Consider the following 15,865-nt stretch of genomic DNA (forward strand, 5'->3'; position numbering starts at 1 on the left):
GGCAGACCGTACAAGGCCAGAAGTCTTTCCCCTGCTTATCAGGTTGAGCCTATCCTGGAAGCTGAAGGGAAGCCCCTCCTCCCCACTTATTTAAGCAAATGCATATCCTGCATTTCCTTCCACATTGGCTAACAATATAAAATCCAAGAAACAATATCAAAACCCAATAAAAACCAACCAACCAGGACTCCTGATGTTATTTTTGAGGATGCTGTCTGTCAACCATGGTGCCCCCACCCAAATAACCAATGAATCATTTTGTATGAGGTTTGTGGCATCCAGAGAATAAATTATTGAAAGATGACTGTGGCACTAGATGCCACTGCTTTGGATGCCATATACCGTATTTTTTGCTCTATAAGACTCACTTTTTCCCTCCTAAAAAGTAAGGGTAATGTGTGTGCTTCTTATGGAGCGAATGCAGGCTGCGCAGCTATCCCAGAAGCCAGAACAGCAAGAGGGATTGCTGCTTTCACTGCGCAACAATCCCTCTTGCTGTTCTGGCTTCTGAGATTCAGAATATTTTTTCCCTTGTTTTTCTCCTCCAAAAACTAGGTGCGTCTTGTGGTCTGGTGCGTCTTATAGAGCGAAAAATACAGTAATTTTGCTTCATGTGGAGTAAGGTTCCAAAGAGTTATTGCGAAAATATCAGTTATTTCTTTACAGTATTCTGAAAAGGAACATGGGAATCACAGAAAGATTGGGAGCACCCAGTGATGAGGCAGGAATCAACATTTAAAACAAACATTCTGAAAAGAGGCAGCTTGTTCAAGTTGTAAATATTTTATTGTGGCTATAAAATTGGAAGGTCTAAAACAAAGCACATGCACTGCAGACCTCTATAAACATTTAATCAGAAATCAATATGTTCTCGAGTCATACTTCCATTATGTTTCAAGAATTATATAGCATAAAATTTTTAAACATTTTCTCTACATTTTTTATAACACTTCTAGTAACAGAAAACAAAGTAACAAATGCTTTAAAAGTTAATTGCGAGCTCCAGAGAAAGTAAGATGTGCCTAAGAACTGTTGGAATCCATGGGGCTTAAGTCAATTTTGTGAAATCTCTTTCCACAGTACTTAGATGTGATTAACTTTTTCTGTGGATGAGGCTACTGGTTACAACATCCTTCCCCAAGCTGGTGCCCCCCCCCCATTTTTTGGACTACAACTCCCATCAGCCCTGGGACTGATGGGAGTTGCAGTCCCAAAATCTAGGAGGTTGAGTTACAAACCTTTAGCTTTTTCCTTCTTTTAATTCACATGGCAGTAATAATATTGCCTGAAAGTTTTCCATTTTGAATCAATTTATCATAGTTTGTTCTTAAGGACATTTCCCTCTGGCCCAATTTAAACTGCTGTTGGGTCTCATTTCGCCTGTGCATGCAACATTAAGCACACTTGAGATTCATTGCCTGGGCACACTGTACAGGTAACAGCTCAGAGCCCCAAATTTAATGTGAGCCTGACTACATGAAATGCCACATGGGTATATTTTCTTGCACGCCCAATATTACATTTAAATCAGGCCTCAGATAAAGCAGCAGCTCTCTATCCACATTGACAAGTGAAATTTTACAAGACTAGATTTTACATTTACCTGAATTAAAAGCCTGTACTCTTAACTGCAAATAAAAGCACTGAAAAATGTTGGATGGCTTTAACAGGTTAAACTATACCCCCTCTAAAACATCAAAATACTGGGTATAATGAGAAAAACATTCTAGGGAGGGGGGGAAACGGGAAATAATAAACATTTGAAAGCCAATATCTAAATCCGCTCTTTTGGTTCACTGATTTTTCTCCGTTTGGGAACTGAGTCTTCACCAGAAAAGAACTCAAGATGATAAACCTTTTTTAAAAAGACAATGAAGTATTATTTAGTCAAACTCAGAGTAGAACCATTAAAATCAACATACTGTCTTACTCTAATGCACCTAAATATTGTCAGGTAGAGCCCAATAATGCTGAGTTACAGAGAACAAATAACTTTGTGTCCTCTCTGCTGGTTTTTCAGTGAAGGGTTTGCTACAATTGCCCTATAAACCATGCATCTGTGATATGTCATTGATCAAATGGGAATTTCAAATCTATCTGATCAAATAGGAACTACGCACTTTAACTGAGCAGAATTGTAAATCAGCCTCCCCCCCACCCACCCCAAAGCCTGACACCAGCACTAGGCTGTCATTGATGACCCTGGTGTCAGATTCCTCATCTGTAGGGGGTGAGAACGAGGACTCTGAAGCAGGACGGGGAAAGGGCATGCAGGGCCAGCCCCAGAAGCACTCTCAGATGAACCTGCTGGACCAGTGTGCCCCTACCCCAGCCTGAGGATGTGGAACTGCCATTCTGTCTCAGAGGACTCCCCTGAAGAAGACTCAGAAAGGCCTGTAGCTCCCCTGCTTATCACAGTAGGAGACCAGTGCTGAAGGCCGGGTCCTTTAAGTAGAGCAGCATCTTGCAGCACAGATGGCTGTATCAGTTAGACTGTCCCTGCCACTGCTACCGCTGCTGCTACTACTGCTATACAGTGGTACCTCGGGTTGCATATGCTTCAAGGTTACATACGCTTCAGGTTACAGACTCCGCTAACCCAGAAATAGCACCTCGGATTAAGAACTTTGCTTCAGGATGAGAACAGAAATCGCACAACAGTGGCGTGGCAGCAGAGTGAGGCCCCATTAGCTAAAGTGGTGCTTCAGGTTAAGAACAGTTTCAAGTTAAGAATGGACCTCCGGAACGAATTAAGTACGTAACCAGAGGTACCACTGTATAAGGTCTCAGTTTCAGCTTGTTCTCCTTGCTGGAGAAAGCTCAGAGCTCCATGTTCCCCAGAGCACAGGCTGAACCATGCCTTGCATCCTGACATTTTCCCCACCTTTTCTGGATTTTGCAGTGCTGTTCTCCAGCCAAGTATTGTGTACAAAAAATGTGTACACTGTGGCAAAGTGCACATATTATGCACAGATATTCCCCAGCATACACAAAAATGTGTGCACTTTTGTGCACTTTGCCCCAGTATACACAAAAATAGGCATACTGGGACAAAGTGCATAAAAGTGCACAAATTAGTCAAAAAGAACATACAAAAGAGCATTATGTTAGGAAAAATTGCTTTGCAAAAATGTGTATATTATGCAAATGTGTATAAAAAGGTAAAGGACCCCTGACAGTTAAGTCCAGTCGCGGACGACTCTGGGGTTGCGGTGCTCATCTTGCTTTACTGGCCGAAGAAGCCGACATTTGTCCACAGATAGTTTTTTCGGGTCATGTGGCCAGCATGACTAAGCCGCTTCTGGCGAAACCAGAGCAGCACATGGAAACACTGTTTACCTTCCTGCCGGAGTGGTACCTATTTATCTACTTGCACTTTTATGTGCTTTCGAACTGCTAGGTTGGCAGGAGCAGGGACTGAGAAGCGGGAGCTCACCCCGTCATGGGGATTCGAACCGCCGACCTTCCGATCGGCAATTCCTAGGCGCCACCCAAATGTGTATATTAGAAGAAATTGGCACTGAAATGCAGATAAATTTTCATGAGGACTTTAAAAAAGAATTTCACAATTAACGCTCACTCTTCCAAGCAGTGGGTGGGGTTTGCGACTTGGCATGGGCTTCCTGTGCCAGGGTGACACCCCCTTTAGTTCCTGGCTGTTGCTCCACCCCCTCCCCGGCTACCCAATCGGCTGCCGGCTGGGGGGGCAGAGCAAAGACCAGGTAGTGCAGGCTCCAGCCGACCATCTCTCCATTCAGTCTTTGGAGATGTAGAAATGTGGAGAAATCAACTGAAGGCTGGAAAAAAATGAGGGGAATTGAGGGAAACCAAAACTGTCAGACTTGCCCATCCCTAACAGCAGGTAATACTCACCATTGTCCTAGATCTCAGGGTAAACAGGTTATGAAAAAGTAGGCCATAGAACTCACTACCTGCCAGGAATACCTTAGCTCCAACCAAACTTTAACTAGCGGAGCCAAAACCAGCAAGTCCAGAAAAAGCAAAAACTTGTGTGTAGGAAAAGGATGTCACCATACTGGTTTCTGGAGCTGTCTTACAACATAAGTGGTTGTTGAGGGTCCTCATTGCACAAGTTGTATTGAAGAGACATACTGGTATATTTTAAATTGTCTGTCTCTCAGCAATTGTTTGGGCATCCCTGGGTTATTTGCCTCTTTCTCACTTTGGGAACTGCTGTTTCTGCTCTGGTCAGCCTCCCTGCCTGTGAAATGGAAGCTCTGAAGATGCAGACTGGGTGACAGCCAGCACCGTCTGCACCTTCAGAGGCTCCAGCTGGGAGGGAGAATCCAGAAGAAAGAAACACATCCCACCTCCACAAACCACATTTTGTTCTGTGCAGCCTCATTTGTTCACTGTAATGGCTGCAATTGAAGGCATCATTTTGTCCACTTAAGGCCACAGTCCTAGGCACCATTTGAACCCAATGAAGCACAGTGGGACTTCACCAAGTAAACATGCCTAGGGCAAGGTTGCACAGCAGGTCTCACTCAAATCAACAGGACTGACATGAGTGAAAACACAGTGGACGACAGCCCTATAAAATCACCTAATTTTCCAATATTGTAATTGCCCCTAAAGAAAAAACAGTGACAAACCAAGGCTTCTGGTTTTGCATAGAAATGTTGGATTCATAAAGACTGGAGATGGGGGCACCCACAGCAAGAACTCTTGTTACTTTCCTCATAATGCATGGAAAGAACTTACTGGCTTGCCCGATTCTGCGTTTCTTCTCTTCTGGGTTTCTCTGGGACACTTTGCTGCTAACTGAATTTTGTTGCTGCCTCCCTTGTCACCCTTGACAGAGACAGAAGAACCGTTAGCTCCAGGAGAGAGGTCTGCAGATGGCTATTAAGAAGCGTGCTGTGCATCCGTAGGCTGTTACTCTTCCTCAACGTGTGTTAAAAAATTAATGAAGGACTCTTTAAGAGTGGCGACAGTAAGGGCAAGTCTTAGCTTGGTCATGACAACATTATGATTTACTTTCACCGCTGTACATCTGAAGGGCATTTCCTAAGATGCTGATTCTGGTGGAATCTTCCCCCACAATGTCTATAAGGTGAAAATGTCAGTAAAGCAACTGGCAGATGCCTACGAAGGTATGTTTCTGTACTGAACAGAGCGAAACTAGGAGAGGAGTGAGGGTAGAAACAACCTTAGTTTGATGGACAGAGAGTGGGGATGGTCCCTCACAGTGTCTGTAAAAGAGATGAGCTGAAATTTTTACAAAACTTTTTCAGCTCAAAAGCAGGACCTTCTGGGTTGTATGGTTTCATGCAACTTTCTTCCTAGGTTTCAGAGTCCAAGGCCTCCTTAGAAGCAAAAACTAGCAAAAACTTGTAGTAATCTAGACCTGCAGCTTGTACAAAACTCAGCTTCTTACATTTTTAACATTACCTCCCTCAAAATATTGCTGTGGACAACAATAGCTTTGTCTATCTTTCACAAAGCCTAAGCTCTGGTATTTCATTGTTGAAAATTAACTAATGAATATGCTGCCCTACTGGTGCTACTACTATTTATAATAAATGTTTAGGTTACCTCCAGACTGTTATTATTTTGTGGGATGGATTCAATGGCATATCAGGAATTTAATTTTATGCAATTTAAGTTGATTTAAAGCACTCTGGAGCAACAAATCCACTTTAAAAAGACAGCAGACCCTTTGTGGTAAGGAACGTGATGGGGAAATGCATTAAAAAAGTGTGGGGTGAATGATCATTTGATGGGAAGAGGTATATAATCTCCCTGCAAACAAGTCAGAATAAATGCTCAATAAATAGAGCATCTGAAGGAGCCCTTAGTTAGTGCCCAAACATGCTGGACGTGAACACGGCAATGGCATGGCATTGGCACTGGAGCCTAAATCAAATATTTTCAAAGAGCTTAGTATGAAACTGTGAGAAGAAATTGGGCTGTGATGCTGCGCATCCAGGTTCAGCTGTGCACCTTTCACGTGGCCTTACGAAAATCACAAGCTTGCTGGGAGGATAACTAAGGCAATGCATTTGGAGTACTACTGGGGGAGGAAATGCTATGGAAATAAATGAATACATTATCAAAAATAATAGAATTAATAATCATCCTGACTGCAACTTGCGCAACAGTAGCAAAATTGAGGTAACCTGAAAACTGAGCTAAGCCTTAAAGAACAGGATTTGTACTGTAAAAATCTAAGTTATGCATCCCTTAAATTTTTTATCTCATTCAGATCATGCAACAGAATAGTTTGTTAATTATTTTAAAAATGACACTAACTGTGTTGCCTTTAAACTTCCTTCCACTTCGGGTCTTTCCCTCAGCTACTTCAAGTTCTGATGTCTTATTAATTAGATGTTCCACCTAAAAACAGTTAAACAAACAAAGAGAACAGCTTTTTAAAAGAGAACAGCTTTGGTTTGGGCTCTTGGATTGAGGACAAACATATCTACACAGTTTTGTATGTGATTTTGCAAAATATACACCCATACAAACAATATCTATATACATTTTGCAGGAACTCTTCCGCTAATTGTCAGATAGTGTTGCACTTGTTAAATCTAGTAAACATCTATCCAGCCACAAAAAAGTAAATCCAAAAAACTAAATGAGAACCAAACATTGGTACAGAATAAAAAGGCAGCTTTATACCTGAGAACTATTGATGGAGAAAGTTTGGCTATCTTCTATCCTCATGTCTTCATCTTCTTCACACACTAAATTAAGTTCTGGGAATGGCATTGGAAGAAAATTGTACAAATTCTCAGAACACTGAATAAACAAAGAGTTTATATTTCTGTACAAAAGTAGAATGTTCTTAAAAGAGGATTGACAGATACATTAACAAGGCTCTAGTCTTCTCTGAGTGAGAGGCAGCCTCCTCCAGAAGGTGCAGGCAGTTGCGAAGGAGACAAAAACTGCTGGAGATATTAACTGTGAGGAATGTGGTCCTTCCTCCCCTGCTGTCATTGCAAGTTTAGGATGTGAAAATAGTCTAAACATATGGGAAGGTTCATTCTTGGGGGAAAGGACATCGCTAGAGGTAGAGCACACATATTGTATGCAGAAGGTCCCAATCTTTGGCATCTCCAGGTAAGCATGGGAACAACTTCTGCCTGAAATCCTGCGGAGCCACTACCCATTGGTGTAGACAGTACTAAGCTAGATGAACTAATGAATGTGACTTAGTCTAAGGCAGCTTCCTATGTTCTAAAAGCAAGGGTTGTAGCTCAGTGGTAGAGCATCTGATGTCCAGGTTCAATCTCTGGCTTCTCCAAGAAGAGCTAGGAATGACCTCTTGCCTGAAACCCTGAAAAGTCATTGGCAGTCGGTGTAGGCAATACTGAGCTAGATGGACCAATGGTCTGACTTGGTATTTAGCAACTTCCTGTGTTCCTATCTTCTAACCCAAGTTCTGAGCAGAGTGTCATGCACAGTTTCATAAAATTAAAGAGGTGTGCAGAAAAGGTGTTGCCATGGAGAACACATCACCGTGTACCAATATGAAAGCAAAACACTCCTAAATAACATATGCTCTGTGTACCTTTAGTATGAGGAACCCTGTGTGTGTTTTGCTGCTCCCTCATTGTGTTTTCTGCAATAAAATCTTCCTGTGTAAAGAACACAAACAAGAACGTCTTCAACAAAGCTGAAATGTACCTGTAAAAGCATTTTGTTAAGGATAGGCAATGCAAATACGGTCAAAATTTCAAATAATAATAACTCCATACATCATTACAAAACTATAAAAATAAATTTCAAACCCTTACATCCATTTTATCAAGGTGCTGTGGCTTTGTGGAAGTCAATGCCTTCCCTTGCCTTAATAAGTCTGCATCGATGCACTCCATTCGATCTTTTTCCGTCGTCACTTTAACTTTCATCGTATGAAAAGGGGTTGGGACCTCCCCAACACTTAGGTACATTGGCTCTCCCTCGAATGCCACTGCTTCACAATGACCCTCTTTGAATCCTGGAGGGTGGTAATCAGGAGGTGTAACTAAAAAGGAAAATTGGTGATATTCCATAATGGGAAACATTTGTTTCATCAGCAGTTATTCTGACATACCGATGTTGAACAGAATTAAAATTTGAAATGGTACCTTCATCGTAATAGAACAGCTTCATCGTCAGACAGACATCACCAGGCAGAGGACCCAGGTTCTGCATCAGGACATAAATCTTTCGTAGCATCAGGATACTCGCTTTCTTAGTACTTGTGCACGTGTTGTTGGAATTACTTCCATTGTTTTTACTAGAAAAAAACAAAACCATCCATTATTTGAAAGCAAGGGCAGCTGGTGCCTCTATATTAGCAATACCGGAAATGGAAACAGGAGCCTTCTTACATCCCTAGCCCTTACACACAAAGAGTGGCTTTACTCTCCTTCTTCCCATCCTCTGCTCTCCTGATCTGTCTAAGCAACATGCCCCAGCCCACCATGGTTTAAAGCAGTCAGGACCCACTATTGACTCTGAGTCTGAGCTAAACTAGATAACAATGGTAGCATTACACTCCCCACATACAAACACATGGTAAAGTATTTAAGAAATTTTAAAATGCATGTTTGGGTTAAAGGTAGGTCATGGGCTGAAAATGCTGAAGACAATTGTTTAGAGTACTGTATCTATATTCTGGAAGTCAAATCCATTAGGTACAGGAGAAATTGGGAACCGATAAAATTGCATATTTCCTATTTGATATTTCCTGAGCCTTTCTAATAAATGTGACTAGAAACCAATTGAAGGCTGATTGTTATTGAGCATTTGTTCTGCAGCAATTAAATGCCTTCTCTTTGGTGAACACAGGGACATATTAACATCCAGTTTCTAGAATCAAAGAATACATGTTGGCTTTTCTCAGCTTGCAAGAACAGCCTGGCAGAGAAATGTCTTGTATAACTGCCTGATGAAAACAGTGGGGTAGGAGAGGAGAGAATACCTTGTGAAATCCATAGATGGTCCTTGATCGCTGTATTTGAACTTAAATTGGTAGCACTCTGTAACAGTCTAAACACAAAACATAGTAGTTACGTATCAAGTGCCTAAAATTGGAAACAGCACCAAGTCTAACAAATCCTCCGCCTTTGAATGTCCTCCAGTAAGCTCAGGGTGAAGGACATGGGCTCTCTTTCCCCTGTTTTATTGTCATAACAACCCAGCGAGGTAGGTTACGCAGAACAAGAGTGACAGGTCCTGAAGTGAGTTTCATGGCTGAGTGGGGTGTTGTATCCAGGTCTCCACAATCTGCATCTAAGCACTTTGGCTCTCAGTAGTAATGTATACTGATTGTTAATACTTTTAAACTCATTGTATCTAAAGTGAACAAGCAATATGGATACTTAACTGCAGTACTGAACGCAATGGGTTGCATCTGGTGTTGGTCCTAGACCCACTGAAATTAATCAACATGACTAACTTATGTATATCAATTTCAGCCTAGCTGGATACAGTACCACTCACTGGACTGAAATCTCTTTTAGAGCCTTTGATGACAGAAAGGCTGGGTTTGACTCTTTTAAATAGACTTCATCCAGAGTGGATGTTAATGATAGCTTCCAGGCCACCCAAACTGTCAATTCACAAGCCAAACCAGCAATTTGTTTCAAGGCTTCCCTGCACCATTCACTTTCATGGAAGAAAGATCCACTTTCTTTAGACAACATCAGTATAAAAAAATGGAATGTCCTTCATCATGGAGTTTGATTGATGCTGGCGTAAGTACTGCAATCCAGTTTTAATCCCTTTTTCATTACCAGCTTTCCTTTGTGATCATTTGGATATTCTTTTTTTAAAAACAATGCACACTTTTCTAATGGAATTAGGGTCAGCAGAAGCAAATAATAAGAGAAAAGATTGCCATAAAGTTTGGGCTGCAACATTTAATATGTAGAATTCATCTTCTTTAATATTATTCTAATTACAGTGGTACCTCGGGTTACATATGCTTCAGGTTACATACGCTTCAGGTTACATACGCTTCAGGTTACATACGCTTCAGGTTACAAACTCCGCTAACCCAGAAATAGTGCTTCAGGTTAAGAAATTTGCTTCAGGATAAGAACAGAAATCGTGCTCCGGCGGCGCAGCAGCAGCAGGAGGCCCCATTAGCTAAAGTGGTGCTTCAGGTTAAGAACAGTTTCAGGTTAAGAACAGACCTCCAGAACGAATTAAGTACTTAACCCGAGGTACCACTGTATCACATCAAATAGAGAAAGAGTGACACCTTGTGGCTGGATTTTTTTATCCTTGTCTGTGGCAAGGGATATGCCTGGGGAAGAGAACTTGCGGTTCTCCAGATGCTGTTGGACTCCCAGCTCTCATCAGCCTCAGCCAGCCTGGAAAATCATCTGTGATGATGGGAGTTGTAGTCCAACAACACCTGGACTGCCACAGGTTCCCCACCTCAGCAATATACACTTGATACACTCTTCTCTTGTTCCCAAAGAAAGGAAGAGTCAAACTCGACAAGAAGTGATTGGCTCTCCTGAAGTTTCCTCCCCACCCTACCCCTTTAGCCAAGGGGATGAATTAGATGAGGACCGCAGCCGCTGGTTTCCCCCCAAACAATGTATTCCCAATCTGAATCCACCACTTTTATAAAGCTGGTTGCAGATTAGTGTTTGAAAAAGGAGGTGGTGTTGGAATGTAGAGATGGTGAGAAAATCGTCCAATTACAGTAAATTTCAGAAACCATTGCCTTCAAATGGCTGTTTAATGATTTCTATTAGAGGTGTCCTTTGATCTTTCATAGTGGTCACTGTCAGATGCACTGAATGATCTTACAATCCACATTTGTCGACATGTGTCTCTTTCAGCAAGTCTCTTCACAAAAAGTATGTATTGATCCAGGACAAAACATCTGCAATATAAAATGTGCACTTATGAATGCAATATCATAAACTTACCTGAGGATCTTCCTGGTTGGTGTAGACCTGTATTTAAAAGATAAAAAACATAATCAGGACAATAGCAAATACAATACAGCATATGAACTATTAATTTTGAAATGTGGACGTGTATAAATATATATTAAACTTACCGCTAAGACGATTAATCTGAGCTATTTACCCAAAACAATAAAGAAAATAAATCAGAAATTAAAAGCATTATAGTGTGTTTACTATAATGAAAATTGCTAAGATGAATCTGTGAATGCACAGTTACTCATTAAAGATAAAACCATATTTAACTTACATATTTTTTCTGCAGTGCATCATAGCATCCCAGCATCCTGTAAAAATCATAAAATGCTACTGTTTCACACAAATACATGCATTTTGGGTTTCTTAATCCCATTCATCTGTATCTATTGTGCAATTTTTCAATCCTGCTTTTATTCATTAAATGCTTACCATTATTTTATGGGCCTGACAAAGACAGCAATTGGATTCCTATTTACACTGAGTGAAATCCTCAACCACACACACACACACACACACACACACACACACACACACACACACCTTTCATCTCTAGCCAGCACCCTGAAGCCAAAATCTGCTTTGGCCACACCAGTGTCCCTTAAATCTCTGAAATGCCTTCCTCTCCACTCCTGAATCCTGCACAAGCCCCTTTATCATTCCACTCTTCTCCCGAGAAAAATCCCCACCTACAGTATAACCATTTATCCTCCAGCTCTATCACTCTGAAATGACTGGAGTTCTTCTGCTCTCTCAAATGACATTTTTGTTCTTCTCTTAGTCCTTCTGAAGCCTGGAACTGTTTCCCGGAATGTCACCATCATGCCACCTCTCTTACTTCATTTAAATTCTAGCCTTTCCATTCCCTCATCTGTACTATACATTTAAAGCAGTATCATACCATTTTAAACAGTCATTGATTCTTTCAAAGAGTCCAGTGAAATGCTCGCGTCACAGAGCTACAATTTCCAGAGTGGTTTAAATATCAATCCCTCTTTCCAGGCCAGGGAACTTTAGGAATCTCTGTGAGGGTTATGGCGGGATGGAGAGTCTCCTAACAATTCTCAGCACCCTTAATTAACTACTGTACTAAGGATATTTTTGGGTGAAGCTATGACTGTCTAAAGTGGTATGATACTGCTTTAAATATATAGTGCAGTGTTAGAAACTGAGATAAGAAAGCTAGGAGCTAAATGGCACCTTAAATCTAGGTTATGGGTGCAACAAGGGAAAGTCTAGGCATGGTGTTGTTTTTTTAATAACGAGGATACAATGCTGGAAATGAACTGCAGCTAAAATATTATGTTCATTTTTCATATGGTCTAGTCCATCCCCTGCCCACACCCCTAATATTCTTAAGAGGGTCTCATCTCCAGTCTTCAGAGAGTGGCTGGAAGTGGGGAGGAAAAAGGTCCTCCTTTCCTTCCACTCTGCCGTTTTAATATGAAATCTTAGGCACAGAGCTCAGAAACTGCTCACACTAATGAAATTCCCTGTCACAAAATGCGCCTAGAACAACAGGAGTTTTGAATACTGGTATAGCGCGGATGGGGGAAGCACATAGTACCAAACCTAAGTACATATATGTCACCTGTTGTTCCCTTGTTCAAACCTGCCTCCATTTCCTTTCATCTGTTTTCTCATGTTGAATTACAGACTGTAAGCTCCCTGCGGTAAGGACCTATTCTCTAATTATTTGCAAAGTAGAAACCACAAAAAACCTACCATTTCACCAGCTGACTGGAGCCAGGGCAGGTTTTATCCTCCCGCAGTATTTTCACACGGAGGTCTTAAAATACAATCAAAATACATTTGATAAATCTTAGTTGCAACATTGATGACGCTATTATTGACAACTTTTTCTGTTCTTTACACAAGCACAGAATGGAAAGGGAGAATCACTCAACAGCAGTTTGCAGCAATAACCCTGCACTTTCAAATAATTATTTGATTACATGTTTTTGCATATTTTAAGGATGGTCCTATATTGATTGCATGGTTTTATTGTATTTTGAGATTGCACCCTGCTTTGGGATCATATTCTGCTGGAAAGCAGGTCACAAATAAACATTTGTGATATAAATACATAATAATAGCTTAAAACTCAGGTACTTTTTCTGGGATATCACTATGTAGTAACTTCTGAAGATCACAGTCTGGTGTGTTTATCAGCTACACTAGAGAGAAAGTTTGCTCTTTTTGGAAAAGCCATTACCATCAATATATCTCGTTCCATATGCACTTTCTGGAAATATCCCTCTTAGGTAGGTAATGCAGGATACAGCTATTGCCAGCAGTCTTTTCACTAATACTAGAGATTGCTGCTCAGTTGATATTTTGTTGGGAAATATTATTGCACTCTAAAAGGTAAAGAAGAAAGAATTAAGAAGAGCATGGATGCAGATTAGCTCTACACATTCTTATGTCAATAAATATGCAAGTGCCTAACTCACTGCTTCTGTGCATCATACTGAGTTGATCTAAACACAATGGTTACCATAAACATATAATTACTGTTTTAAAAAAAACTTATTAAAGGGTAAGAGAAATTAAATTTTTGAAATGGAACTACACCAGATAGTTTCTTTGCTTCTGAGCAGTTGCCATATTTCCTGTTCTTTCTCAGTCACCTGTTGATAAAAAATGTTGTGTTAGTATATACAGTGTTTTGGTGAGAAATTCCAGTTTCTAAATTTAACATATGACATATCATGTGAAAAGATTTGTTGCTCCTGGGAGTAGACTCTCTTTTTATAAAATGCCCCACTTGGTTTAAAATGAACACATTATTTATTTAATATGTACCTTATTTATTTATTTATTTATAAAATGCTTTATGTTGCCTCTAATATCACAGATGGAGAGTTTTAATAGTTTTAGACTATATTTTATTGGTTGCATTTTTTTCCAGCCGGGAGCATACCTCATATGTCCTGCCCTGCCCGCTCCTTGAGGGTTGTAACCTGCTCTCGACTCAGAGTAGAGTCCGTTGAAATTAATGATCATGATTAGCTTCAATGTATTCATTTCCGTCTACTCTGAGTAGAACTGAGTTGGATACAACCCAGAGTGCTCTTGGCCTGGCTGAAATGTGTTTTTGACCTGTGACAACCATGCATGCCTCTTGCTTGCCTGGGTGAACGATAAAATCACCGAGGCTTTTCATTTAACAATTCAGCAGTATATAAATTTTATGAAATAAATAAATAGAGAATCATAGAATTGTAGAGTGGGAAGGGACCCCTAGGGTCATCCAATCCCGCTGCAATGCAGGAATCTCAGCTAAAGCCTCCATGACAGACGGCCACCCAACCTCTGCTTAAAAACCTCCAAGGAAGGAGAAATGTGCGGGTCTGCGCAGGAACACTCTTGTCTTTTGTGTGTGTGCAGAAACTGCTCTACTGCTCAAAGGCAAGAGCCAGATCTGCTGCAAGTTTGCCTCTGGCCCCACCACCTGCCATCGGCAGGGGCAAAGCTAGGCTTTATTTCACCCGGGTCAAAGTTTGGCACACACAACCCACACATTTACGTCCTAGCTGTCAACTTTTCCCTTTTCTTGCGAGGAATCCTATTCGGAAGAAGGGAATTTCCCTTTAAAAAAGGGAAACGTTGACAGCTATGATTTACGTACACATGCACACAGGCTGGGGGCCTCGTTGGTGCCCTTCTGGAAGCTGCACCTGGGACAAAAAAACCCCAGCTAGAACCATAGCTGTCAACTTTCAGATTTGAAAATAAGGGATCAGCAGCCTCAAAAATAAGGGATCAGCAGCCACACCTGTCCCAGGGACAGTCTACGGCAGGGGTCTGCAACCTGCGGCTCCGGAGCCGCATGTGGCTCTTTTACACCTTTGCCGCGGCTCCGGGGCGGATACTAGCGAGGGGAGGAGGCGCATTGTGCGCCCCGACACTCCCCACTGTGGTGGGCGCTGTACTGGCTGTGACGTCGCATGGGGGCGGTGCGTGCGTTCGTCCCAACGTCACCTTCCCGCCCGCTGTCAGATTGCGGCTCTGGAGATATATTTGTTTTAAATGTCGCAATGGTTTTGCGGCTCCCAGTTGTTGTTTTTTCTTCGGAAATGGGTCCAAGTGGCTCTTTTTGTCTTAAAGGTTGCAGACCCCTGGTCTACGGGATATCTAACAATCCAGGATAGCAGCGGGAAGCAGCGCTGGAATAAGGGAATTTCCCGCAAAAAATAAAATAAAAAATGGAAGGTTGACAGCTATGGCTAGAACCCCCCCCCCCCCCGTAGCCACCTGGAAAAAGGAACATGGCTCCTCTTTTCCATCTGGGCATTCTTATTATCTCTTACACCAGGAATGTGGAACCTTTGCTCCCTGCCAGGATTTATGTTGGGTGGGGAGAGAACAAAGCTCTCTGTCCTGCAATTGTTCAGTTAATTAAGGTTTTTAAAATTTATTTACTTGATTTAGTGTGGGGAGCAGCTGCGCCCGGCCCCAGATGTTGATGAACTACAACTCCCATCATCCCTAGCAAGCATGGCCAAAGACGAGGAGTGATGGGAGTTGTAGTCCAACAAAATATCGAGCGAACCACAGTTTTCCCGATTGAAATTGTTCCCTCATCTCCTCCAGCTCCACTGAGGGAGGAAAAACAACACTGGAGCTCGGTAGGGACGAGGGGAGCAAATTAGATCTGTAAGAAAAGTGTAGGATGAGGGAAGGCTCGTTTCCCGCCGCATATTATCTACCAATCTCTGGGCATTAAGAGCCCAGCTGCAAAAGTCAACTGGGAAGTTGGCAGCAGCAGCCCTGAGGTTTACGATAGAGATGGAGTGTAATATATAAAACGGGGGAAAGTTCAGGTGGAGAAGCACTCCTGAGAGACCGCGTCTGACTTGAGGCGATTAAAAGCAGCCAAGCCATGTAGCGCACGATGGGGCTTTTTTTGCCGTGGGGGCGATTTAGGACGGCCGTGCTTATAA

At 41.8% G+C, this 15,865-nt stretch overlaps 1 protein-coding gene across 12 annotated transcripts in view; it reads right to left on the minus strand.

Annotated features, from left to right (window-relative positions):
- Positions 1-764: 764 nt before the first annotated feature.
- HORMAD1 (HORMA domain containing 1) overlaps positions 765-15,865 on the minus strand; it is a 578,262-nt gene continuing 563,161 nt past the window's right edge. For 6 of the 12 annotated variants that reach the window (XM_083477279.1, XM_083477276.1, XM_083477278.1 and 3 more), the window contains exons 2-15: positions 13,494-13,549; positions 13,135-13,279; positions 12,645-12,708; positions 11,194-11,230; positions 11,039-11,059; positions 10,905-10,931; positions 8,939-9,006; positions 8,100-8,251; positions 7,767-7,996; positions 7,541-7,607; positions 6,649-6,725; positions 6,277-6,360; positions 4,726-4,815; positions 765-1,855 (exon numbers count right to left, since the gene is read on the minus strand). In XM_083477279.1, the coding sequence (XP_083333405.1) occupies positions 1,775-1,855; positions 4,726-4,815; positions 6,277-6,360; positions 6,649-6,725; positions 7,541-7,607; positions 7,767-7,996; positions 8,100-8,251; positions 8,939-9,006; positions 10,905-10,931; positions 11,039-11,059; positions 11,194-11,230; positions 12,645-12,708; positions 13,135-13,279; positions 13,494-13,526 (1,176 nt within the window). In that variant the 5' untranslated portion in view covers positions 13,527-13,549 and the 3' untranslated portion in view covers positions 765-1,774. Of the gene's footprint in view, positions 1,856-4,725; positions 4,816-6,276; positions 6,361-6,648; positions 6,726-7,540; positions 7,608-7,766; positions 7,997-8,099; positions 8,252-8,938; positions 9,007-10,904; positions 10,932-11,038; positions 11,060-11,193; positions 11,231-12,644; positions 12,709-13,134; positions 13,280-13,493; positions 13,608-13,842; positions 13,974-15,176; positions 15,279-15,344; positions 15,387-15,635; positions 15,859-15,865 lie in introns of those variants that run through there. The other 6 variants (XM_083477275.1, XM_083477273.1, XM_083477272.1 and 3 more) reach the window with 6 other exon arrangements.

The sequence above is a fragment of the Podarcis liolepis genome (genome assembly GCF_965112155.1).
Source record: "Podarcis liolepis genome assembly, chromosome: 15".
NCBI classification, from domain to species: Eukaryota; Metazoa; Chordata; class Lepidosauria; order Squamata; family Lacertidae; genus Podarcis; species Podarcis liolepis.